Below are 27,215 nucleotides of genomic sequence, written 5' to 3'. Positions count from 1 at the left end.
TATACTGATTTATGTGAGCAAAGTCATGGCATAGCAGCTAGTATTGAGAAAGGAATTAGTAACATAGTTAATATATTGTGAGTCATATTAAAGTCACATTACATATGAGATGTCGAGTTAGAGTCACATTAGACGTTTTTTATGCAGTAATATGAAGTAGAAAACTAAAAAATGACTTATCTGATGGAAAATGTTAATAAAACTACATGATTGTGGTTTTATTAACATTTTTATTTAAATAATATAACACAAAATCAGCAATATTAATAGTTTTGTTCGTATATATTGGATATGTAAAACTATTATACAAATCAGTTCTTAGATAATTATTTTACACATTTCCTGTGTAAAAGTGGGTATTTTATCAATGTTTAATATAAGATTTGTATATATAATAGCATAATTAACTCACAGGCATTACTATCTACTTAATTTGACTTTATAATTGCTGTCTATACTAAATAAATTCTATACAGAACTTGTTTTATCAGTTTTCTTTCAGAAATCTATTCAAAAAGATTTGGCCATCATAAAAATTTTCTTGCAATAATTTTAACCTGTCATTAATAATTTCATGAGTACTTAATACCTATACGAGTATATGAATAGAAGTAAAGCTTTCTGTTTGTGACGAGTCTGTGTCCTTGTGATACTTTCATAATACGTAAAAAACACTTTTGAAATATCTTAATGTTAATAAAATGATTTTTTTTTATTAAAAAAATAAGATACTCAACTATATTCTAACTTTTTATATATCACAGGTTTGAATGGTATGAATTATGATTAAAAACTTCTGTACGAAATTTAGACGAATTTCATGTCACATGACATATCAGATAATTTGTTAAAACATTCTCCAAACTTAATAAACCAAGGCAGAAATTAAATAATATTTAAATGCTTCATGTTTAAAGATTTGATATGTTAAAAAATATTTAAAGTAATTGTTTAATTGAAAGAAACACGTAACAAGTATAATATGCTCAGCTATAAATATATATATATATATATATATATATATATATATCCTACATTATAAATATTATGTGTTTAAAAATTTTACTCCATAACGAGCTTAACAGATGAAAAAGGAATATAAAAATTTGATCAGAATTAGTGACGTAATATACATTATACTATACATAATAATAGTAACACCTCAATCGGTTGAGTGTCCGAAGTAGGTTTCTTCCAAGAAAGATGCAAAAAGCGTTACTGTTTGACACTGCTCTAATAGTGCGACGATTTCTGACTCTAAGGCCCTGAACTCCAACCGACTATATTTTGGTCGGGGGTTATTTTGCCATCTCCCCTATTGAAGAAGGGAAATGAATTCTGTAAAAAAAATAATTGTCATAAAACATACTAAATAAAAAAAAAGAATTAGATTATTTGAGAAACTCCTTTGAAATACGTTTTGAAATCCATAATTGCTACTCACAGTCCGCAAAGAGCGTGTGCAGCTTATGTGCTTAATATACTGTGATCAAACTTAACATCTGTGTGTGACTTAATACAAAAACAAAACTTTTTGTCTGCTTTCTGCCTTTCCTTTACTATTTTGCGGTGAATTATGTCCTTTATACACCTGAAAATAAGGATTATTGTGAACAGTACTACAGTTTTAAATCTGTAACTCAATTTGTACCAAAATAAGAATACGTAAGAAAAATGTGTTCCTGACAAAGCATTTTATTGCCTTCGTATTGTGTGATACATACGTGTTGCGACATATTGAAGAAAAAAGTTTATTGCTCCTTTGAAATACATGAAAAAGACAAACATACCCATAGATAAAACAATTTTTTTAATAGCTCTCAAGTCGAATAACGTATTACCTACTTATATCATGAAAAGTAAATGGTGTTTTGGACATCTTCAGCGTCCTTATCTAAAATTCTGATTACATCGCAATCTCACATAAAATTTGAGTTAGTTTTACGTATTTTAACACAAACTATTTATATTATAATAAAAATACTGAAGTATTGGTGTAATATTTACGGTATTTCTTTATTAAATTTATCATAGTTTTCATAGTTTTAAATTACTCTGATTTTTATTGTTCAGTTATAAGCATAAACAATAAAGTGACATTTAAATCTCTTCAAAGCTTCAAAGTAATTTTATGAATAAGAAGATAGTGTTATCTGTCACAAGAAATGTCAAAAAATTCAAAATGCCTACGTAGATAATAATTTTATTGGATTAACAACAACTTCAACATCAATCCCTACCATGTTATATATTTTCACTTTGCCAAGAAACCATCACAATGTCAAAATGCAATAAAGTAAAAAACCCATGCAAGATATGCTTAGAACCTGTCTCCCATAAGAACGGGTTACAATGCCAAGGAGCATGCGAGAGCTGGGTTCATTATAGTTGCTTGAACTACACACCTGGAAAAATAAAAGATATAAAAGCCGGTATTATCAAAGTGACCTGTCCGTGTCCCGATTGTAAGACGTCACTACCGAAGGAATATAGGACTGATGAGCCTTATAGTTGTACCAATATACAATGTCCTGCAAATCGACCACCTCATTGTGAGAACAAGAACTGCTCACTAAATAGTGGAACACAGAAGATGAATCAGACTTTAGTGGCGCCTCCATGTCCATTAAAGGAATGTGGAAATTCTTGTAAACAGCACAGTACCCCACATGTTTCTAATATTTCAAAACTACCCACGGGAGGATCTTCTACGCCGTCTCAGATATCTTCTTCCTATGATTTTTTAACTCCCAAAAAATGTCCTTCGGGTTGCTCTTCTTCTACCGAGATACCTGGAGGTGATGTGAGGAGAAATGCTACTGTTGATTTGGCAGGTATGCCAGCTCTAATTGCAGTGAAACAAATGTGTAATACTGTTGGACAATTGACAAATCAACTTAATCAAATGATGATGAATTTAAAGCAGGCAGTAAATGGAAAAGGGTTCGATGGAGAAGGAGGATGTGCGCATGGAAATTGTCAGCAGAAAGGGCCAAAGTCACTGTGCCCAAAACCTTGTTACTGTCCAGGAAATCCCGGAAGGGGTCGGAGAAGATAACATACAATAAAGTACCACAAAATTAAAACTTTGAACTCTTATTCCATATTCATGTTTTAATAAAGGTAAGACATATGTTACAAAGTTGATTTTGATATAATAAACTTTTTACTCTCCCTTAAATATCTATTTATATAGAACCCAATATCTGTTTTACGTTATTTATATTTATCTTTATAATGAGGATATAGAAAGAAAGAGGATATTTAGAATAATATACCAGAAGTGGGTAGGCCATAGATTATAAAAGTTATTATTTTTATTATATATTTACGCGAACAAATCTATAATTGCCGTGTGGTCCCAGCATAGAATGGGCCATCCCTTCTTTTCCCGTAGGTGTCGTAAGAGGCGACTAAGGGAACTTAATGGTCGAGGAGTAGCTAACAGAGTTCCTCTTAAAATAACATCAAAAGCCTAACAGCAGTTGCTCACTGTCTTGCCAAGCGTAGCAACTTCTGGCAAATACTACTTTAAGAAGAGGTCTATGTTCAGTAGCAGACTTTTAACGGCTGATATAATGATGCTGATGAAATCTGGAACAGCTATTTTAAAATAAAGATTTATTAAAACTTTATTGACCAATGGGTACAAAAAGGAGGGCTCAATACAAATTTATTTTTATTTTATTTATTCTTAGATAACTGGGATCCATTCTTGTTAGTAAGTGTACTTAAAAACTATGTTAATACTTAATTACTAATAATGATCTAGTCCTCTCGGAGAGCATTTTCACGAGAGGACTATCCAATTTATTAACAAACATGTTCAGGATACTGTTGCTACTCCAGCGTATTCGACATAAAAACGAAGCTGTCTTTTTACGCCAGACTGCGTCAAAACTATCTGTGCGAGCGTCGGCAAACATCGCTGAGGCGCTACAGAAGCGCGGAAGCCGCAACAGCAACCTGAAACTATTATTAAATTGGATACGCAAGGCATTGTAGGCCCCCCGAGTATACTGGAACCACTGACTCGCCGAATACAACGATGTACAATACGCTTTAAATAGTGTTATTTTCACTGCATTTGTACATCGCGCAAATCGGCGGGACAACATATTGGCTCGGACCCACAAAGCCCTACGCTCCCTCTCCATATCTACGTCGTCTCTAAGGCTGGTGGTCACCAGGTGACCAAGGTATTTAAATTGATGCACTCCTCTAATGGGAACACTATCCAACATAATAGGAGGTATATATGTTGGACACCTGGTACCCGCCTCAAAGACCATGTACTCAGTTTTCTTTACATTGTATATCAAACCGTGTGAAATAGCATACGACTCGCACACAGCGAGCAGTTTTCTTAATGCACTGACCGAGGGAGCCAGCAACACCATGTCATCAGCATAGCTGAGGTTATTAACAGAAACGCCGTCCACGTAACAGCCAACGCGCATGCCACTGAGTCGTTTGATCAGTGAATTCATGTATAGGTTAAAAAGTAAAGGTGAGCTTAACCCTCCCTGTCCCACCCCACTCTCCAGTCTGTATGGCTCCGAGAGCTCATCTGCCCATTTCACACGATTCTCCTGTTCAAGGTACCAATATTTAAAAACCGAAATCAACTCTGGAGGCAGCCCGGTATCATTTAATTTCTGCCATAAAACGTCATACGACACCATATCGAAAGCTTTCGAGAGGTCTAGAAAACAGGCATAAACTGGAGTCTGTCTATCAGTATAATATTTGACAGTGTGTTTTAAACTAAATATAGTAGTCTCGGTAGACAACCCGGGCCGAAAACCAAACTGTCCGTCATGAAGATTTATATGATTATGTAAGTAATAGTTCAGCACACTATCAAACACCTTGGCTATAATAGTTGCCAAGGAAATGGGTCTATAATTTGATTTATCTGACATATCTCCAGTCTTGCTCTTGACAATGGGTATCACCAGAGTCGACATCAAATCTGGAGGCAAATACGAGTGACTCACACATACATTGAATAGCATTGCGAGTACCCGTGGAAGATGAGAGCCAGCATGTCTCAGGTGCTCAATGCTGAGGTGGTCGTGCCCCGGTGATTTACCTTTGTTCATTTTGTTAATTGCATGCTCAATGTCTTTGGTTACAATTTTCGTTGACATTGTATATTGACCACTAACATTGAGACGATGAGAGACCCCCCGAGACGATGGTCCCAAAGGTGAGCGCACTGTAAAATGTTCCTTAAATATTTTAGCAATATGTGCAGGCCTGGAAGCGCCATCAACACTCACCGGAGTGCCAGGCTTAACATTCAGCTTGTTGGTGGCTTTCCAGAATCTCTTAAAGTCACCTCCAGAGTGATGCGTGGCTATTTGGTCCATTCTGATTTGTTCCTGATGGCGCTGACACCATCTCAGTCTACCCTTAAATATCTTACGTGACTCGATCATACGTTCATAGAATGGCCCACTGGAAGGTTTGCCAAAGTATAACCACTCACTAAAATGTCGCCTAGCACTCAAATGAGTCTCGCTCACATGCCTATTCCAACCTGCCAAAGTACGTTTATAACCCATTTTGTTACACATATTTAAATTAATATTATTTGTACTAATGGCATTTACATTCTATTTGCCATCCTTTGAGAAGTTCAGAGATACATGAAGGCGGTTTATATATATATATATATATATATATATATATATATATATATATATATATATATATATATATATATATATATATAAATATATGCACTTAAACTTATTACTTTATATACAGGTATAGGTAATTTATTTAGCATGATAATCAACTTCTCTGTTCAATTAAAAACTATACAAAAGATGAGTTTATATTCTTTTCTTGAAAGTATGTTTGGTTCGTAGTGGACAGATATCTTCAGGCAGTGAGTTCCAGGAACGTGAAGATTCAGTTGTAGGTATGTAAAGTATTTTTATTTTACTCCAAAGACAAGCAATGTAAAAACAACAATTTTAAGGCAGATGTTTTCTTTTGATCTATATACACGGATATATTTATTCGCTTAATTGTAAGAATAGCCACAAATCATGTTTCTTCAAATTTGCTATATACGAATGATCGGACAATCTTTAGATTGTATTAGATATTTTCCGAGGTTTATTATTACGATCCGTCTTCAGATTTCAAGATTTAACGATAGAAACGACAAACGAGGGACATATCTGTTCACTTTATTGATTCTTTGATGAATATTGAATCTGTGATCACGTATTTGTGTTTAGAGTAAGATGAAATTGACGTCCCCCTCAAAATAGATGCGGGTATGATTTCATATCTAAAATTAAATCTTATAGGATCCCTTTGTCTGTTTGTTCTTGTTAGCAAACTAGCTTGCAGCTTCATCAACATTTTTATTATAAACTATCTGCTTGCCCTGGATTTGCACCGGTACTAATGAAGAAAATGAGATCACAATTTTCCTTTTGATTAAAAAAAAATTGTTAGAATAACAAATTTTTAGTTTTTTTATTTTTTTTTTTTACATATAATTCTTGTTTCTTCTACGACAACAAAAAAAGAATTGGTCAAATAGTTCAGCTATTGTTAAGTCGCTAAGGTGTTCCAGGGTCATTATATTACGTACCTATAACTTGCATAAGTCTATATAAATAATTTTGAAATTAGAACAAAGTGGCAATTTTTGTTTGTCACTTTCACGGAATATTTTTTTTTAGCATTATAAAGGATAGATTTGATTAAAAAAATACTTAATTTTTTCTTTATCTAGATGTTCTTTTTATTCCATCTTTAACTCAAATCTACTGGAGTACGAATATAATGGAAGATTTCAATTTGTGAATAATCAACTTCAATTAATAAGGGTTCGATATGGAAGTAAACTATACAGATTGAAATCAATTGCACTATCAAGAAATCATAAATCAGTATTAATATAAACATAATATACTTGCAATTGTATTAAAGATAACATAATTTTTTAACTAACCGTTTCCTGATATGAACGCGTGAATTCTTACTAATATTATAAATGTAAAAGTGTATTTGTTTGTTACCTTATAGCGCCTTAACGGCTTAATCATTCGCTATGAAATTTTTTATACACATATTCTATGGGGGAGAAAAGGATATAGGCTATTTTTTATTCCGGTCAGTAAACATTACGTCACGCTTCACGCGGGCGAAGTCACAGGTAAAAGCTAATCAGTATATAAAGTATCCTATATGTTAAGTAAAGATACAACCTACCCTTGTGTCATATTTTATTCAAATTCGTTCAGCTATTAAGATTTGATTAAGTGACAAGCATATAAACTTGCATATAACCTCACAAACTGTGGGAGAAGGAATTGTTAGTAATGGGGACTAGTGTTCCCATTGTTAGCAATATACTATCAGATCGATCTCCACATGGTTCCCCCTGAAAACTAACGTGGTTTATTCTTAATTGATTTGTCACGATGAGTTAACTGACCCGCTTTCGTCCTTACCTATTCACTGGTGTCTCGCCAGCATATACCGATAGCACAAGCGGGTTTACAATTCCATTCCATGAATTATCATCTATTTAAAAAAAAAAAACGTAGAAACTTTTTTTTTATAACAATAGTAAGATTGAGAAGGCTATATTGATATTGACCTCATTTATCGTTCATAATAATTTTTCACAAGAACGAATAAGGACAACGACCTTTAATTATGTCAAACACTTCTAAAGTTACTAGTTGTGTTTTGAAATAACAAACAAGAACAACAATAATAAACTTTCTAACCCAGCACAATAATAAATAATCTAGAACTTACTCTTGATAATTTTATTCGAACTACAAAGTAGTTATTTGGTTATATTTTATTATTAATTTATTTTAATTTTGATGGGTTGTAATAAATAATATAGAAAGAGATTTCCTATAGGCCTTAAAATAAAGTTATTTGATTTTAAAATTCACCGTTACAATTGCTAACAAAAAATAGAATATAGAGTATTCAATATTAAGGATATATAACCTTATCTTCTGCACAATTTGAATCGATAAAAAGAATAATCAAAATCCGTCCAAAAACGGCGATGTAATTGCGTAACGCGTACACAAAAAATTTAAAAGAATTGTAATTATATTTCTGTTGAGGTTTTTTTACTTCACTTTTAAAAATATTTTTTTTTATTTCATTGATCCAATTCATACATACATACATACATATCTGTCACGCCTGTCTCCCAAAATATTTTTTTTATTTCATTCATCAATCTTGTCATACACGCTTCATATTTTGTTAATAGAGACCGTCATTTTTAAATATTACATGTACTAGAAAAAATATATCTTTTTTCAGTATTTTCCATTTTATTGTTCTATCCAACGAACCCTTCACATACTACAGATACAATTTCTTTTTGTGAGTAGCTTAAATGCTGCCTTTTTTATGGCACTCAGAGATTTGTTTACGTTTTGTACGCAGTATAGTTTATTATTATTATAAAAGTAAGCAATAACTTTCCAGTGTCCCTAATATTTGCCCCTAATATTCGTTAACTAATGTCGAAGAGCGGCGTCGCGTGAAATTGGTCACTATTGACGTTGGCATCTGTTTAACGGCGGTATTATTCTGTTATTCGATATTATCTTTATTCATCGAGAGACGTTTGAAGGATTTATTGATAGTAAAATTCTGTGTGTCACAAAAATATAGTATGCTTATTTTATTAGCATCTTATTAAAAGAGTGTTCTACCAGTGAAACTGAACATTTTTTCCAAATAAATATCTATTAAAATGGACAATTTTTTGATTACAATATGAATATGAATTTTAGTTTATTTTATATGAATAATTTTACCATCGATTTGTCCTAAACTATATTTCTTCGGAAACACAAAAATAGGAAGAATATGAATGATATTAGAGAAAATTAAAGTTTAAATCAGTTTTCTGATTAAATAATTTATTTCTTATATTTACAAATTTAAAAGTCAGTTTGTTTATTTTTTTAATGAGTAGGTAATAATGGAATAGTAAATCCGCCCGCACTATCGGTCTACACTGGCGAGGCACCAGTGAGGGATGATAGGAAAGGATGAAAGCATCTCAGTTGGCCTATTGTGATGATCCTCACAAGAATTGACGTCGATAGTTTCTAGAGTGAATCTAGAGTCTTGATGGTTCGCTTCTAATTGTCATAAAATTTGGTACATACGTAGTATTTAGGATTTAGACGGAGATATGTTATTTTTATACAGATAAATATGGGCACGCGAACGAAACCGCGGGTAAAACATATTTATTTAATGTCTTTATTTAGTTATTGTATTCGTCAAAAATATTGTTATTATTTATACAGGTGTTGAACACTCCAGACAGTAACATTGTATTTACTGTCTATTGTTTTTATTATGTTCTTGTAGTAATTACCTAAGTAGGTTCTTTCAACTCAATTTCCAATATAAAATAATTCTATGAAATTTTCAGATTTTCGCGATTAATTTCATAAAAAAACAAAGTAAATAAATAATCGTGGTAAAAATCTGGTTATAATGTATAATAAACTATCATGTTATTAAGAATAAGTTACAATATAACATAGACATTACTGTAATAATTAGTTATTGTAAATAAAATTTGTTAATTAATTATAAAATGATTTTGCTAAGCTTCGCCCAAGTATTATCTCCTGAGTCCCAGATAGCCCCGTATATCAGAATACTGCTGTAATACTAAAACTTCTTGACATAATGCCCGTATTGTGGAACTCTGATTGCCAATCAAACTTCGCTCCAAGATTTTATATGTGTACATCAAAATACTTACACGATTTCAAGTCTACAATATTGAATTACTGCACCATATATTTTCCTGATTCATTATAATTCGCTGTGAAGTTTGTTAAATAAAAAAACAGGTTTTGGTACCTACCAGTAGTTAAGACATATTGATAGTAGATATTGATTGAATCGATAACTAGTTCAAAATAATACTATCCATTATATATTATTATTGTAGTCATTTATAGGATCAGTTGATCTATCAATTAATAATAAATAACTTTTAATTTAATAGGTAACATCTAGGCCATTCACTCAGATATTTGCATATACCTACGACTAATACCAGTGACGTTGCGTGAACTTTTCATTTTACATAATACCCCTATCGTGAAATTCATATTATTATATCGAAACCAATTAAAAGCAAATTGTTAAGCCAAAAGATTAATGAAACCCAATTAACAACCCATTATATTCATAAATTTATAATAATGTCAGATTCAAACAACTTATAATAACATAGAAATTACATTGAAATAATCCAAAGCTAATCACCTCGTCAATTCCAAAGTTTAATTTAACTTTAAATTTTATGGAACTACCTCTAATATTTGGGGTTTTTACCTTCGTGTACTTGAACAAACAGTACTATTATTAATTATAGGCTTATAATTTGGATTTAAATAAAAGACAAAATGAGAGATATACATTTTTAGAGTTCAATATTTTAAAGTAATTCAGGGTTTTCAACGTTGTTTCGGTTGCCCTCAACTTCTTAATGTACTACTGCATATTTATAAGCCGGTGTTAAGTAGATTGCAAATTAGAAATGAATATAAGAAAAAAAAAACAGTACGCTGTTTCCAAAATGTGTAATAAAAGCAGGATTATGATCTGTCACTTTATTCGACATTTGTCATTACAGATATATGTACTAATAGTCCAGAAAGTAGTAGCTCAAGATCAAGTAAACATCAAATCAAGTAAAGATCAAGAAAAGATCAAGTAGACATCTTTCAGGTTCATTTTATCGGCGTTGTGTTGTACGTCAAAGTGCCCGCAACTCGCTAACAATACATATTTTTATAATTATATGTATTCATATTTGTCTTTATAACATTACTTAGCTAATAAGTTTTCAACTTCTATTAAGCTAAGTCCTTTAGTTTCTGGTACAAATAATAATGTGAACACAAAGGCTAAAATATTAATGACTGTGAAATACCAAAAAATTGCATGCATTCCAAAGTAAACCAATAAATAGCCAAAACTAAAGTTGGTCGAGAGAAATCCAGCGATGCCACCTATGCAGATGGAGATAGAAGATCCAATTGTGCGAACGTTAGGCCCAAACATTTCTCCAAGTAATGTGTTTGGGATTGTAGATAAGCCTGAAAAACGATTTCTATTAAAAAAACAGCTGTATCTTATCATAAAAATATATTAATTTTGGATATTTTTTTTTATTATTATTTTATCCACTGTTGAACATAAGCCTTCCCCATAAAGGGAGTTTTGCTAGTAGTTGTCACGCTTGGCAGGCGGGTAGGCAACCGCAGTTAGGCTTTTAGAGATATTTTAAGGGGGACACTGCTGCCCATCCCTCGCCCTACTTTATTCGATTCTTACGACATCCACGGGAAGGGAAGGGGTGGTCTATTCTACGTTTAACAGTAGAAATTAACTGTCTACAGGCTGATATGATGATAAATGTATATTTTATATTCTATTTTTCAGGTTACTTACCAATGCCGAAAATAAAGAATAATACTATTACTAAGAGTAGAGGCAACCATTTAAGAGAGCTAACTGATGTTTGGTTTATCTGTTCTAAATAAAAGTATATTCCCAATAATGCCTGAAAAAAAAAACAATTTATAAATACTTATATCTACTTATGTATTAAATATATCTGATAATGTTATAAAAAGTGTCGACTTTTTGTAACTTTATCGCATATATGTCTTTGTGTCTTATATAAAAATGTAAGTTTTTGATGCTATTTTAATGTGTTTTATACTACATATCATCATGTAGTTTTAAAATGTCCAACAATTAATACGAATATAATTATCACACTTATAAAACCAGCTATTAAGCCATTTAGGTAAAAGTTGCTTCAAAATTTTTATATTCATATTTGCATAGATACTGTTTACATCTGAAAAACATTTCCCTCCTTATTATAGCAATTGGTTAAAAAAAAATAACTTCAATTGTAATATCAAATCAAAAAGATTTTTCCTACATTAGTTTGTACGAGAATTGAACCACGAAATCTATCCTTATGCTGAGGTAATTAATTATATTAACATCGTAGTTTTGAGTAGGGGTTGAGAGTTACTAGACAACATAGAAATATACTTACCATACATAAACTGCATCCGAAAGTTGATATTAATAGCAATATTCTTCTTCCATAATTGTCAACAAATATTGGCGAGATCAATGATCCTACAGTGAAAATTATTCCAATAATTATGGTTGAGATATTTGGATCTACTGAAGATCCTGCTGATTCAAAAATAGTAGTGGCAAAGAATAGTATATTTAACACCCCACTGATATACTGTAAGGTTGTTAATACTAGCATTATAAAAAATGCCTTTCTATTGCTTTTCACTGTGAACAATTCTCGTATTGGCGTTGTGGATGAATGAGACACCTTAAATTCTTCGGTCATGAGTGACAGTTGATTGATATCGTCATCTCTTCCAAATTTACGGAGAGTTGCTATAACTGATTTTTCGTCACCTGAAATGTAATATAACTTAATTGAAGAAAAATCGTAGAGAAGTATCGTTAGACGTCTCATATATGACAGTTTAGATCATAGTTGTGATTTTGATCAAATGCAATTGAAATATCACAAAATTTGATTAGTTATAAGAATAGAATAGAAAACGTTTATTAGCCACAGAACAATTTCACATAAGAAATACTCAATTATAATTATAAAAGAGAAAAAAAAAATACTAAAGGATCACTATCCCAGCATTAAGCCATGAACAGCGGGCACATTACTCACTGTTAGTAGCGCTGATTTTCTTATAGGCCCCATTATACCCATATTTTGAGTTGTTGCTCTTATTGAAAGGGGGAAAAAATTTGAATCTAACACCAGGATTCATTATCAATAACTTAACTGTGTTTACAATTGATATCGAAATAATACGTCGAAATTTCAGATCTAAATTTGAATAGCGTACTTTAAAAAAAAAAACATAAGAAAACTAGATTACTGGCACAAATGAATGATAGTATAATATTTTTTTATATCAAACTGTATACATTTTATAAAGTATCTTTAATGGAACTTACCTTTTATTAAATAATATACTGGAGATTCAGGAATTAGAAATACAGCAATTATATATACAATAGTTAATATAATAGGTAAATATTGTACCATTCTATAAGGTATATATGGCCCTACAGAAAATACTAATATACATCCAAGATTTTGGCATACAGCTGTCATTGTTAATAATATTCCTCTTATGTTTGATGACCTGAAATTAAATTTCTAATTTAATATATTTAAAAGTTTATGTCAGATATTTATAAGTATCTATAGATGTTTAGATGAAATTTGGCATAGAAATAAATTAGCTATCTGGACAGAAAGCATTTTCAATTACGCAACGGAAAGAGTAAATATTTTCAATTTATTTTAGAATGTTCTGCAACCTTTACGCCACATGTCAGAGGAGAAACTGTAAAAAGTCACTTGTATCACAGTCCCATTTGTGTTTTCCCCGTATTTGTATAATTATATTTCGGTTGTTAAGGGTGAGATATGATAGTGAAATTAAAGAGTACAGAGACATAATACCTTCATGCCATCCTCAAGAATGGAAACCCCATAAAAATAGTATTACAATGTACTCCGTGATAAGCACAATGTTGATCCTTATCTGCATAAATCTGAGTAATGGTTTTCAGTTAACACCAAATGGGTCAACTTGTAAATGATTCCAAGTTGTATAAAAAAGACTTATACTCACGCCATTTCACCAATATATACCAATGTGAGGAAGACATTAACGCTTGTATAGATAGAATGAAATACGCGTGCTGTATATAACATAGCTATATTTGGGGCTACTAGCAAACCATAGGATGTTATTGTGAATACAGCACCGCCTATCAGACTTAGTCTTCTACCCACTATATTTGCTATGTAACCGACTATGACTGCCGCTGAAAAAAAAGTAATGACATTTTTAATATCTTTCTTCCCAAATCAACTAGTTAATGTCCTAAATTATGATTTATTTTGATGTATATTATCGTGCGTTTCAAACTTCTGGGCTAATTTATTAATATTTCATTTCAATAATTCAGTTTGTGTTGTGATATCTTGAAAGATCTTCATTATATCGACGGTTTAATATTATTCAGAATATTTGTACTTTGTTCCACTGTCCTCATTAAAATGTTTTAATTATTTATACACACGACCAGTTCCGAAAGTTAATCTTCAGGTGTATTTATAAAAATTAAAATACAGACCAAAACTGTTAAACAAAAATGCTAAACTGTAACAATATAAGTTAGTAAAAGAACAATAGTGCACTATTCATACTGTAAAATTATAAAAGTTACAACGGTAAATAATATTAAGAGTACATGCCAAACTATATGTAGGTATATAAAACTTTTGTATTGTTGTTTTATTAAAAAAATTACAAGATTAACTAAATTTTAAATGAAAATTGATATTTTATATAACATAATATATATTTTATAGAATAAATTAAAAATTAATATTAATTATCATTTTAAATTTAATTTGGAGGACCCACTTATTTGATTCATCCTGTAAGGATGTACAAAAATGTTGATTATAGGATTGTATAACCCATAGAGAAGTTACAAATATAGAAAGAGGATAATCAAAATGGACTTACAATACACAAAACAGTGTGAAATTGATTGATTGAATAATTTTAATTAGGATTCTTATTTAAAAATTTATACCGATAACTAATGGATTTTTACTAAATTCATTCAACGTTGACTTCAATTGTATAATGATTGAATAGTCAAAAGTTTCTACTGATGAAAGAAACAAAACTTAAATTGGGGATAATTCCAGAAAAGATTTAGTATAGTAACATACAATAGATTTCATGATATATTTTATAAAGAGTTGAAAATTATAATAATGAGAATACAAACCAAAGAGAAATAAGTACACTATAGATCCCAACCATGATATTTGCGTTGCTGTCAGCGGCTCTTTTAGTGGAGATTGCGCATTATCCATTAGTATAGGCACCATAGGTGCCGTCCATCCTGTGGCATATCCGTTAAGAATTGGTCCTATATACACTGCAAATAGTTGGAATACTTATTAATTTTCTAGTAGAAGTCTTTTGGTTGTACTCCATTTTTTTAGTCGGTTCAAAATAAACTCTGTGTTTCTAGTGAGAAAATATATAAGACGTGTCCTTTTTCTTTTTTTAGACTACTTTAAATAAGCAATATTTTTTCTTTCTAATGGTGCAAGAAAAGTAAAGATATTTTTATAAATAACGAAGACAAATAACATGTGGAAAGCTGCAATTATCTAATTATTGTCATTGCAAAAGACTAAATTTGAATTACAATGCCATTTGTTAAAGTGACTAGATTTTTGTCCGATATTTCGTATCAGCTTTTGATTATCCCCTGCTGAGCATAAGCCTCGCCCTTGGGGGGTATTTTTTATCCCTCGCGCTTCCTTAGTCGCCTCTTATGACACCTACGGGAAAGGAAAGGGTGGCCTATTCTACGTCGGGACCACACAGCGGCATTTTAACAGTATGACTAAGATATTAAGTACATTTTTATGCTAACATATCCAGATCGATTTTGAGCAGTCATTAATATCTTTGTTTCACTGTCAAACCTTTTTATATGCAACTTAGAATGGCTAACAAGCTGATAACCCCCATGATGGAGTTTAAATTCCTTAACCAAACAGCCTGCTTGACTTTTTTTCATTGAAATTATGAAAAAATGTAAAGTGTTACCTTAGACATAATTATTGCAGTTATTAAGAGCTATACATATAGCTCTTAATAACTGTTATGGTTTTAAGTATATATACATTTGTATAAACAATTGTCTGTAGAAAATAAAGAGATGACTGATTTTGTTTCGTATGGCATTCTACATGCACTCGTTTTTCTATTTAAGCTAATTTATCTAATGACCTTGATGATATCTCATTACACAATAGAATCACAGTACAAAAAATTATGCGTGGTTATAGTTTATCTATTTTTATTATATAGATTTAGTTTCATATTTTTTATTATGTATTCATTTCTAGGATGGCGCTGTGCAATTTGTCGAGCAATATTTATTATTTATTAGCTATTTCCTGCGGCTTTACTTGCGGCTTTACTTGCATAAATCAGTATATAAAGTATCCTATCTTTTTAATTAGGATATATCATATTTGTGTATTAAATTTAATTCAAATCCCTTCAGTAATAAACATACAAACATTTTACTAGTTTTTGCACTTATAATACTCGTACTAGAAGGATACAATGTATTAACCATAAATGGACCGAGGTGTCGAGACAAATCAATAATTTAAGCCTTTCACGCCTACATTAAATATTTGAAATTTAATTATTAGGATTAAATGACATTCTTGGGACGAGTCCGTTTGTCAAAGGCGATTGATTTATGCGTAAGCTGTATGTATAAGTTACTGTAAAATGTTAGCGAAACATTTTTGGTACGACAATGGCTATATGTCGTCTTGATTAAAAGATTGACATACCATTTATCATCTCAAAATACACTGTGCTACTTTATTTATTATTACTGTAACTTTTACTATTCCTGAGAATTAGTATTATGTATTTTGTATTAAAAATGACATCCATTGTCTTATTCTTGAAATGGAAATGTATAACACACGTATCTGATCCATTGATGCTACTTCTACAGATAAATTCAACGAACTGTAACAATGGATTACCATAAAAGTTCTCCATGTTATTACAATATTAGTCTAGTATTAATTACAATTATATTATACAAGTATAAATAATACGTACAAAAAACAGCTATACCGAATTGTTTTTTCACATATCTTTCAATTTTCAATTTCATTTCGTTAAAACACAGTTTTCAACAATTCAATACGTGAGCACCCAATCACGTTGCATTGATCACAATGATATGATTTAACTGAAAGACGACAACGAAAATGTAATGATACAGCAGTAAAGAATACTTTATTTCTCGTCTAGCAAATAAAAGTAGTGTTAAGCGACAAGTGTGTACTTAAATAATAAACGTTTATTATGACAGCTGTACGAGTAGATAAACATAAGAGGTAATTAAAGCAGGACATTATTAGACCGAAACTATATTTTATTATGCCATAAGTCTTAATCTAACACAGTATGTTCAATGCAAATATATACGAAAAAGCGGAGAACAATTAACAATTAACAGTGAATTTTTATTGTAATATCTTGCTTATTTTTAACGCTATATAGTAAAATTAGACTACCATTTACACTGTCTAGGTGTTAAAGTTTAATAAATAAAAATATGTTTGCAAAGTTAATATTTTCTGTAGCAGATTATGATCATGATATAAGTCTGCATCAATCTAGTGTCAGTCAGAGGTTCCCTAAGTCCTTCCAGCATGTGCGATTCTTCCCTTCTCGCATTTTTATACTTAGGAAATTGGTTTATCTAGAAGGATATCTGTGAAGCCCCCACACTTCGTCGTCGTCCTGTACACTGGCCGTCTTGTACATCTTCCATTTCAAGACTTTTCTCCCCATCATTGCTGATTCGATAAATATAGCTGGCTCATTATTTTCAACCTATAGCTATATCAACCAATTTAATTCGTCAAATTTCCTCGTTCCCGATCATCTCGCTCGCAGACTTTAAGTTTATAAACCAGTCCTACTGTTAAGTTCCAGGATTCTACATCATAAATCATTAATTCATTAATTTGTTATTATTAATTTTTTAATATTTAATTATTGTCCGTGTGGTCTCGGCGTAGAATAGGCCACACTTTCCTGTAGGTGTCATAAGAGGCCATTAAAAGAACTTAGTGGTAGACGGATGGGCAGCTGCGTCCCTTTTAAAATATCTCTAAAAGTCTAACATAGGTTTCCAACCCGATTACTAAGCGTGACAATTGCTAGCAAAACGTCCTTATTGGGAATGCTTATGTTCAGCAGTTGACAGTTAATGGGTGAAATGATGATTAAATAATGATTTAATTATAAGTCTATTTTAGATACCAGTGCCTTATTTATTTATGCCTTTTGAAATGACAGACACTTGTCTTTTATTTCACTGCTTAGTGTTCAAAATAACTTGACCATAAAGTAGTTTTGTATTTTTTATTATTAACCATAGCAGCAATAGCCAAAGTTTAAAAATAAAAATCAAACTGTTACATCGCCTCTTTCTGCTTGTAACCATCCTATGTAATAGCTTGCATATCGGCCATTAACTGTCCACTGCTGAACATAGACCTCTCCCTATTGGGAGATTTTTTCCACTAGTTGCCATGCTTAGCAGACAGTTTGACAACGGCAGTTAGGCTTTAGCGATGTTTTAAGAAGGATGTTGCTATTCATTCCTAAACTGTTAAGTTTGCCTCTTACAATATATGAAGGAAGAGGTGGCCCAATCTATACCGGGACCACACGACGAAATAATAACTTATCTACCTGTAAAAAATATATTTATAATATAAGTAGTTTATTGCTCAATTTATTCTACAAGTAGTATATAATATTTGTAGTAATATATAGTTAAATATAGTTGTATGAAGAATTTTATAAACATCTTAACTAACACTGTCGAAAACATTTGCAAGTAATTAAAGAATTACGTAGTGATTTGTTTCCATAACAACTGAAACTTGAGAAGTAATATGGAAATTACAACTAAAGATACAAAACCTTGAGATATTATGGTGGGCTTAGTTAAGCGACTGACAGATAACAATTTGACTAATTATCGAATTAAAGAATTAGAGTAGATTTAACATTTATTAAATTTTTGACAAATATGTATGTATGTAAATTATAATATAATAGTAAATAATCATAAGCTATTTATTAAGCTATTAACATCGGCACACTTTGTAATAAGACTAAAGATGTTTATTTACAATTTGTCAGATCTTAATTTATAACTAGGTAGTTTAATTTTTCAAATGGTCTATATGCATACTAGATTTTATATTCTTATACAAATATTTAAAAGTCTAGTAACGTCAATTTGAAAGAAACTAACAGTAATAATATAAAATAATAATAATAGTCCTTATCAAATGTTAAATACACAATCGGGACTCAAAACGATGTAAAAGCCTTTACAGGTAAATAGTACTCACATACCTGTTTCTTTATTGCCGACCTTTCGACGTGGGTTGCACTACGTCGTGGTCACAGGACCAAATTAGGTCGAGATTGTGTAATTGAAATATGTATAAACAACGCGAACGTTTAAATGGTCTTTATCATATATCATATCATATTTTAGATCCTTTATTAATTAACAATATTAATTGCATTACAAATAGATCTGTATTCAGAATATCAAACATCCTTAAAGGTTGGTGTTTCTTTAAAACTAATGTTTTAGGAAATGATTATTAGAAATTCCTGGCAATTTTTTATAAAAATAATCGCATAGCCTAGTACAAAATAGAAGTGGTTTATATGGCGCCCATTTTTAGGAAAACAATCATTATCTTAACATTTCTTGCACTTCTTCCAAAGTTTTTCCTTTAGTTTCAGGTATATAGAAAATTGTAAACAATGTTGCTACAGCACATGCGCCGGAGTAAAACCAAAAAGTAATATGACCTCCCAACTCTGAAATCATGTACCCAAACGCGGTAGATATTCCAAAGCCAAAAAGCCAAGCTGTAGTCACAGTTACTGCAGATCCGATACTTCTTAGTTGAGGTTGGAACATCTCTCCAGCAAATGTTCCAGGAATAATACCAAAACCTAAAAAGGTATTAGGGATTAATTTTCTATGTAGTAGGCACAATTTTATCTATGACGCGATGACATAGTGAGAACCACACAGTGTTGCCACAGATCATCTCTAATGTTACAATGGAATAAATAAACCAAATATGTCGTCGTCGTATGATATATCAAACAATAAGTACAAGTTATTGTTCATTATTATTGTTGTACTTGCAAGTCAAAAATGATTTTATTTTTATTTTTTAAAACTTTTAACATTAAAATAGCATACTCACCAAAATCGTAAGACAAAAAGAATATTATAAGAGTCACAAGAGGCAACCATGCAACTTTTTCAATATTTGGATAATCATAGGAATCCATGAAAAAGTAAATTCCTAGTATAGCCTGAAACAAATACACTTATAAAAATGATAAAATTATAAGTAAAAAATGCCTGTTGCTAACCACAAAATATATTTTATAATAATTAAAGATTTTGTCTTACAAAAACAGTGGATTTCAATTGTGACAAAATTAGTTATTTTGACCTGAAAAATAAACTATTAAATCAATTTTGATAAAATTTCTGTAAGTATATCTTTTAAGATTAAAAAACCCAAATCGGTTTTAAACTGATGGAGTTATGAACTATGTATACTTTAATTTAACAAATGACGCCATCTAGTGTCATAGTATGAAAGTCTTGTTGTGATGGTGCCCGTTGTTTATAAAAATATTAAAAAGCTAAAAATTTTAGCTTTTTAATAAATATATAGTCCACGCTCTTAACAATGTCTAAGGTAATATGGTAAAAAAATATATGGGGGAAAACTTCCAAATTTTTTTTTATACAACATAGAAGGGCAAACAAGCTGACGACCCACCTGATGGAAAGTGGTAACCGTCGCCTATAGACAATGGGCAGTAGCATGGACATAACATGGAAATAAAAATTAAGAGCAATGATTCTTAGAATTTTTGTTAGTTTATTAGTATGTTTGTTTCTGCACTGTGCAAAAAAATAGTTGTATTCATGAAAGTCCCATTTAAAATTTCGTATATATTTTATCTCGATACGCCATCTAGTAGTGGTGTATTTTATTACTTCATAATCCACATCTACGAAATTGTGGGCAAAAGTTAGATGAAAATATGTAAGCAATGTAAAAAAGATATTGAGCAATAATTATGCATTTGTAACATTCTGTAGGATGTCACATGTTTGAAAATTATCAAAAGAAAAACAATTATAAAACAGTATTGTAAATATGAAAGTAATTTGTTTGTTTGTTACCTCATAGCACATTAACGCTTCTATTAATCGTCACGAAATCTGACATACATATATTATTTAAAATTACAAAAAACATAAGCAACTAATTTATCTTGCGCAAACAATATATCATGATCATGCACACGTAGTTGCATGTAAATACTATTCTGAGAGAAGATATAAAAACAAAACTTAATAAAAAAGTTCTGTACTTACTAAACTATTAGCACATATAGTTGTCGAGAAAAGCAATAAAACCTTTCTTCCTCCTTTCTCAACAACAAATGGAGCTATGCAACTAGACACCAATTGTGTGATTCCAATTACAATAGTAGCTACATTTGGATGTATAGATGAACCTGCTAGCTCAAATATTGTTGTAGCAAAAAATACCACAACTACAACTCCACTCATTTGCTGTAATATACTTAATGTCAGTGTTATAATTAAAGCATTTCTATTACTGGTTTCACTAACTAGTTCCTTCAATTGTGCGATGCTTTTTTGATCTTTTTTAACTCTCATATTCAGTATATTATCTATTTCGTCTTGTCTTCCAAGTGCAACTAGCGCTGTTTCAGCTGCTTCGCTCTGACCTAAATAAATAAATTTTTTATTTTAAATATATTGATAAAATAAATAATGTTATTTATTCTTTTTTTGACAAGAAACAATATATAATAGTAGGATGTTTAAGAGTTGGTGTGATTTCTTTATAAGATTTTTTTTTATATAATTATCTAAGATTAATATTGCAATGACTTAATATCACAAATCTACGTTAACAATGTTTAAGTTAAAGATTTAAATATTAAAAACGTAATATGATGTTCCATGATTGAACAAAGTTAAAACATTCACCGATAGCACCAATCATCAATAAGATCGCAGGCATTGTCGTAGGTATATATTATTATGTATGAACAGTTAAGAATAAAAATCGTGAGAACTATAGATAAAAATTGATTTGATTGATGAAACGTGGATCAATTATAATAAAAGAAAAAACTGCAAATGTTCTTACTTATGAAGGTAATTACAAATTCCATCAAGAGCCAACAAACATTAGTATAACTCATTACTTTTTTTCGACACACAAAGAATTAAAAGTGAATTCGCAATTTACCTTGCATTATATAAAATAATGGTGTCTCGGGTATAAAATATAATCCAACTATGTATAAAATCGATAAACATAGTCCTATGTACGAAGTGGATGCATATGAAACATAAGGTCCCACTGAGTATATCAATAAAGTTCCAAGAGTAGAAAATATGCCTGTTCCAGTTAACAATATTCCTCTTATGTTTGTTGACCTATAAATAGAACAAAAATTTAATTAATGCGTAACCACCAATCATGTTAGCAGTAATATTAAGCAATTCGTCATTGATATTCCAATTTGTCGCATCACAGAAACAGGAGGCTTTTCGGGAGGATTTAGGGAAACATAAATCCTTTTATTATTTAACTTGCGACCAAACTGATCAGGTTTGACTTTTTTAAAAATAGAATACACGCTATGTCTCTCTTTCTCTCTGATAATGTATTTCTGCAGGTGAAACTTTTAAAATTCAGTAAGTTCATTAAGTATTTTTTAAGTTTATCCATTACAAACTAAAAATATTTTTTTCCTATTTATAATATTCATCATCATCATTGTGCCTACATGTAATATTGCACAATGATTATTTATAATTTCAAAGCAAACTTTGCACCGTTCCCTAATTTGTAAGTGATCTAAATTAATCAACGTAACTTGAATGTGTTATCTTATACACACTCGCGATACAACCTTTGTTCTAGGCGGTTTATTCAATATACAAGTTTACGATTTATATCTTGAATTATTCTCGTTATTTACCACCTCCCAAACCGCATCGAGTCTTCTTAATAATTTCAGCCAAATCATCATTATAATCAGCAATTAACTGTTCATTGTTCCCTCTATTGGGGGTTTTGCCAATAATTGCCATGCTTGACAGGCGGGTTGGTAACCGCAGTCAGCTCATCCGTCGATCGTTAAGTTTCCTTAGTCGCTTTTTATGTCACCCAAGGGAAAGGAAGGGGTGGCACAGGTTTTGTAATATTAGTTAAGATAAAATTATTTCAACAGCAGTCATAGTGTTTACGCAGTTATGTACTGTTATCATATTTACTTATCTCTTCTGTCAATATGATTTGTCGGTCTCATAATACGAATTAACCACATTTGACGTTACAATTAGGTCAAAAATACGAGTTTTTTTTGTTTGATATTGTAACTATTTTTAAACGTAATACTCACAAAAAATCCTTGCAATCTGATAAATTTAAAAAAACACATATTATTTATTTAAACTTTAATGCACAGTGTGAATATATATAATATACATTTGGCGAACTTAACATCCCAGTAAATGTCATTTTTCAGTGATTATTTTATTTAAATAATTTGCACTAGTTTTATTATGGTATTAATAATTTTATAATATATATTGGGATAAATGTAGAGAGATATAATTTTATTATTATTTTCGCCGTTTACTATCCATTGCTGGGCATAAGACTTTCTCATAGGGGGTTTTTAGCCAGTAGTTGGCTTGCGTGTTGGCAACTGCAGATAGGCTTTTAGGGATGTTTTATGAGAGACGCTGCTGCCCATCCGTCGCCCTCCCTTAGTTTCCTATTACGACACCCATGGGAAAGGAAGGAGTGGCCCATTCTATGCTGGGGCACACACGGCGATATTATAATAATATGTTGTAAATAATATATTTTTTGCCGTAAACTTGACTTGATGTCATAATAATCATTTGAAGTAAGTCCATCAATTAATAATAATAAAAAAAAAATATGGCACGTAAGGTTGTATCGATATTGTATAAAAGTGTAGTTGGAACCATAATAATAAATTTAATAATTAATACTAACTAAATCAAATACGAATTCCATTCTATCTATGATGATACTCACGCTATTTCACCAATGTAAACTAGATTTAAAACTGCTATAATCCCAATTCCCAAGCCAATAGTTACTCTTCCAGTATAGATCATGACCAGGTTCCTGGCAGCTGCTAATAGGATGAATGAAAATATAATCAGAACTCCAGCAATGAAGAAACATAATTTTCGCCCCTTTGTATTTGATAGATAACTTGATATATTAGGACCTGGAATATGGAAGTAGTAATTTAAAAATTAGAACTTGGATCGGAATAGGCTAGATAGATAGATAGCTAGGATTGAAAAGTAGCAATACTATTAGGAGGTTTGTGTGGGGAAAAATATAATGTGAGAATGGCTACTTTTAGGAAAAAAACTTATTTCGACAATTGTATTAAATGTATTTTTAAAGAATTGATATTGAGAATCAAAATTGTTCTCAGTTAGATTAAAGATAGAAGAAACTGGAATTGTGATTGTATTTTATTATTGGTCATATACTACAACTTTGTAAACTTGTCTATTTTGCTAAAAGATTTTCCCTCTTATAATTTTGATGCTAAGCAGCTATGCTTGCTAGGCCGTGTTTCGGTTTGAGAGTGAGATATTTATTTAATATTTCAAAAAATATTCTTAATACACTTTTAAAATATTAGATTGCGAATGAGAAGAAATCACAACATGGTTTATGTGTCATGTGACGAGTCTGTGATAGTAACTGAAGATGCAATAGGAGCATTATGCTAGTGGTATATTAAAAATATTCTTATATTAATTAATGTTCTATAATAATAATTATCATCACCATATTAGCCGAACATTGGCTAATATGGTGATGATATGTGAACGCTACTGCTGAACATTGGCTTCCCCCATAAAGAGGTGTTGTCAGTAGTTGCCACGTTTAATAGGCGGGTGAACAACCGCAGTTGCTTTGGTAATGTTTTAACAGCGACGCTGCTGCCCATTTTTTAATTATTAAGCTTCCTTAGTCGTCTCTTACGACACCCACGAGAAAGGAAGAAGTGGTCCATTTATACCAGGACCCCACGGCAATTGTTTATAATAAAATGACAATGAAATTACAGGGTACAGAAACATAACTTCTTAGTCCTTAGAAATAGCCACGCATTCATGTCACAGGCATCACAGAGAAAATATAGCATGTGCTAGGTGAAGCTACATAGAAAATTTGCGGCTTACAGCAATATAGTATAGTAGTTCTAAAAAATATATATAATGTATCAATTATCATACCAATTATGCAACCAATGTACAACAAAGATGCAATCCAAGACGATTGGCCTTGCGTTATCGGACCAGGCAGAGGACTTTGGTTAGGATCGTCTAGTTTTGCTATTACTGGAGCAGACCACCCCATGGCGTATCCAACTAACACTTGGCCCAGATATACTGAAAAAAAAATGTATCTTCATAGAATCCTTGTTTATTTTTATTTGTATTTTTGTAAACGGGTGGAGATGGAATCTCGTATGCGCTATCAGTATATGCTAGCGGAGTTAGAGATGATAAATAAGGGATGAAATCAGGTCAGTTGGTTCTTCGTGATTAATTCAACAAAAATGAATGAAAGGGAAACCGCGTGAAGGTCGACCTAATAGGGTATATACTAACAATTAGCCTGTTAAAGTCCATTATTAATAATGTTTTGCCCTTCTGCTTATTCATGCTATATTCGTAATAACATTATAAGTGTGAAAGTTTATTTCATCATCATCATCATTATCATATCAGCCGTTAATTGTCCACTGCTGTACATAAGTTTTTCGCATAAGGGGGATGTTACTAGTATAATTGACCACCCGGCAGCCAAGTGTGGCAATGATCACGCTCACATCAATTGGCAATTACCACATTCGTATTTAGGCTTTTGGTGATGTTTTAAAAGAGCTGCTGCCCATTGCTCGACTATTAAGTTTCCTTATTCGCCTCTTACGACATCTAAGGGAGAGGAAGGGATAAACGAATGACTTAACTCTCACTGATAGTGTAGAAGGTACCATATAATTGTCGTCCCCAAAAAAGAACATTGATCATCTGACCAGGATATATTGATTGACTAGGAAAAAAATAATCTAGTTCTTTTCCATTCCACATACTAAGTGTACACAAAATTTCATGACATTTGGCTGAACTAATAATGTATTAATATAAAAAGAAAACAAAGAAACTTTCGCTTTCACATTTATAACACTATTATTAAGAATTATCTTTACGACTCACTTTAAATATTATTATTTTTTTATACTTACCACATAATGAAACAAATATTTGTTTCCTTAAATATTCCTTCATTATGCTATTAAATAATTATCAATTGAAATCGAAGTGTATTTTTATTGACCACTTTTAAAAAAGTACATTGATTGGCGATTATAAAAATAAAATGATTTATTATAATATGCGTATTGTTTCATTTCTTTTATTAGTATTTAATTATACAGAGATATAAATCAGTAATACGTGACGATATTATTATTTAAATCAGTTTTTTTTATCATATATATTTCAGTCACTAAATAATTATAAGTTATTATATTATATATTATTATAAGTCATTAGAAAAAAAACATAAACACAAACTTCACTTCTTAAACATTTTTATATACTGTTTTTTTGTTTTAATATAAATAAGTACATTTAGTACAACTGATACAATTTTATCGTTACCTTAATATGATTAGATAGTAACATGGAATGCTAATTTATGTATATGAAATAATGATGTATTTGATTACAATAATGTGATGATAATTGTAGGAGTTGAAAGGTAACGTATGTCTGTCTGTCACTTCATTACAAGAACTAAATGTTGAGCTAAACGTAACAAATTGTGTTATATCAGAATCGGTCAAGTGAATAAAACATTTAAAAATCGATTCTCAGCGGGAGAAATTATCATGTTAAATAAAAAATAAATATTACGTATTATTACACAATAATTGAGAATTCTCAAAAATACTCATAAATTGTTAATAAATAAGATATACGCCAATTAGGATATTAAATTAAGTAATCCAGTAAGCAAAAAAATACGTAAGAAATGTATATACGCAAAAATCCACAAGGTCTGAGCAAAAATAACATAGCACAAAAATTAGATAAGATTATACTAAATAATCATAATTAGATATTATACAATTGCATTGTATGTACACATTATTATTTTAATCTTATCTTAAATAATGACATAAATAATAGCTACACGACTAAATATTATATACAGATATCAAAGACAATAATACTATCCTCTGTTAATTTTT

General features: G+C 30.8%; 3 protein-coding genes across 4 annotated transcripts; 1 reads left to right on the top strand and 2 right to left on the bottom strand.

The window, feature by feature from the left end:
* The first annotated feature begins 2,019 nt into the window (after nucleotides 1-2,019).
* Nucleotides 2,020-3,064, top strand: LOC113514540 (uncharacterized). Its single transcript, XM_026898629.3, has one exon. The coding sequence runs from the start codon at nucleotides 2,279-2,281 to the stop codon at nucleotides 3,056-3,058; it is 780 nt and encodes a 259-aa protein (XP_026754430.2). The 5' UTR covers nucleotides 2,020-2,278; the 3' UTR covers nucleotides 3,059-3,064.
* A 7,388-nt stretch (nucleotides 3,065-10,452) lies between these two features.
* LOC113514426 (facilitated trehalose transporter Tret1-like) lies at nucleotides 10,453-17,017 on the bottom strand. Of its 2 annotated transcripts, none has more exons than XM_026898516.3 (7): nucleotides 16,821-17,017; nucleotides 14,941-15,093; nucleotides 13,764-13,959; nucleotides 13,078-13,268; nucleotides 12,125-12,510; nucleotides 11,503-11,614; nucleotides 10,453-11,147 (listed from the first exon to the last, which is right to left on the bottom strand). In XM_026898516.3, exons 1-7 carry the CDS (start codon nucleotides 16,873-16,875, stop codon nucleotides 10,876-10,878), a joined length of 1,365 nt encoding a protein of 454 aa, XP_026754317.2. In that variant the 5' UTR covers nucleotides 16,876-17,017; the 3' UTR covers nucleotides 10,453-10,875. The 2 variants fall into 2 exon arrangements, with proteins under 2 accessions (XP_026754317.2, XP_031764230.2); XM_031908370.2 differs by lacking the exon at nucleotides 16,821-17,017 and adding an exon at nucleotides 16,541-16,758.
* Nucleotides 17,018-17,118: 101 nt separating this feature from the next.
* Nucleotides 17,119-26,534, bottom strand: LOC113514397 (facilitated trehalose transporter Tret1-like). Its single transcript, XM_026898479.3, has 7 exons — nucleotides 26,205-26,534; nucleotides 25,189-25,344; nucleotides 23,960-24,158; nucleotides 22,130-22,320; nucleotides 21,220-21,599; nucleotides 20,024-20,135; nucleotides 17,119-19,763 (listed from the first exon to the last, which is right to left on the bottom strand). Exons 1-7 carry the CDS (start codon nucleotides 26,245-26,247, stop codon nucleotides 19,498-19,500), a joined length of 1,347 nt encoding a protein of 448 aa, XP_026754280.2. The 5' UTR covers nucleotides 26,248-26,534; the 3' UTR covers nucleotides 17,119-19,497.
* Between the last annotated feature and the right edge of the window lie 681 nt (nucleotides 26,535-27,215).

This window comes from Galleria mellonella, unplaced genomic scaffold (genome assembly GCF_026898425.1).
Source record: "Galleria mellonella isolate WM207_F2 unplaced genomic scaffold, CSIRO_AGI_GalMel_v1 utg270, whole genome shotgun sequence".
Lineage (NCBI taxonomy): Eukaryota > Metazoa > Arthropoda > Insecta > Lepidoptera > Pyralidae > Galleria > Galleria mellonella.
This window is presented reverse-complemented; position numbering and strand designations above follow the sequence as displayed.

Excerpts from the sequence above, each read along its gene's own strand:
- LOC113514397 (XM_026898479.3), bottom strand. The coding sequence starts at position 26,247 with ATGAAGGAATATTTAAGGAAACAAATATTTGTTTCATTATGTG. Across the intron at positions 24,159-25,188 it reads GTACATTGGTTGCATAATTG|GTCCTAATATATCAAGTTAT; the intron begins GTATGATAATTG and ends TCCATATTCCAG. Across the intron at positions 21,600-22,129 it reads ATTATTTTATATAATGCAAG|GTCAGAGCGAAGCAGCTGAA; the intron begins GTAAATTGCGAA and ends TTATTTATTTAG.
- LOC113514540 (XM_026898629.3), top strand. The coding sequence starts at position 2,279 with ATGTCAAAATGCAATAAAGTAAAAAACCCATGCAAGATATGCTTAGAA.
- LOC113514426 (XM_026898516.3), bottom strand. The coding sequence starts at position 16,875 with ATGAAATTGAAAATTGAAAGATATGTGAAAAAACAATTCGGTATAGCT. Across the intron at positions 15,094-16,820 it reads ATTCGGTATAGCTGTTTTTT|TGTATATAGGACCAATTCTT; the intron begins GTACGTATTATT and ends AACTATTTGCAG. Across the intron at positions 13,269-13,763 it reads GTATATATTGGTGAAATGGC|GTCATCAAACATAAGAGGAA; the intron begins GTGAGTATAAGT and ends ATTTAATTTCAG.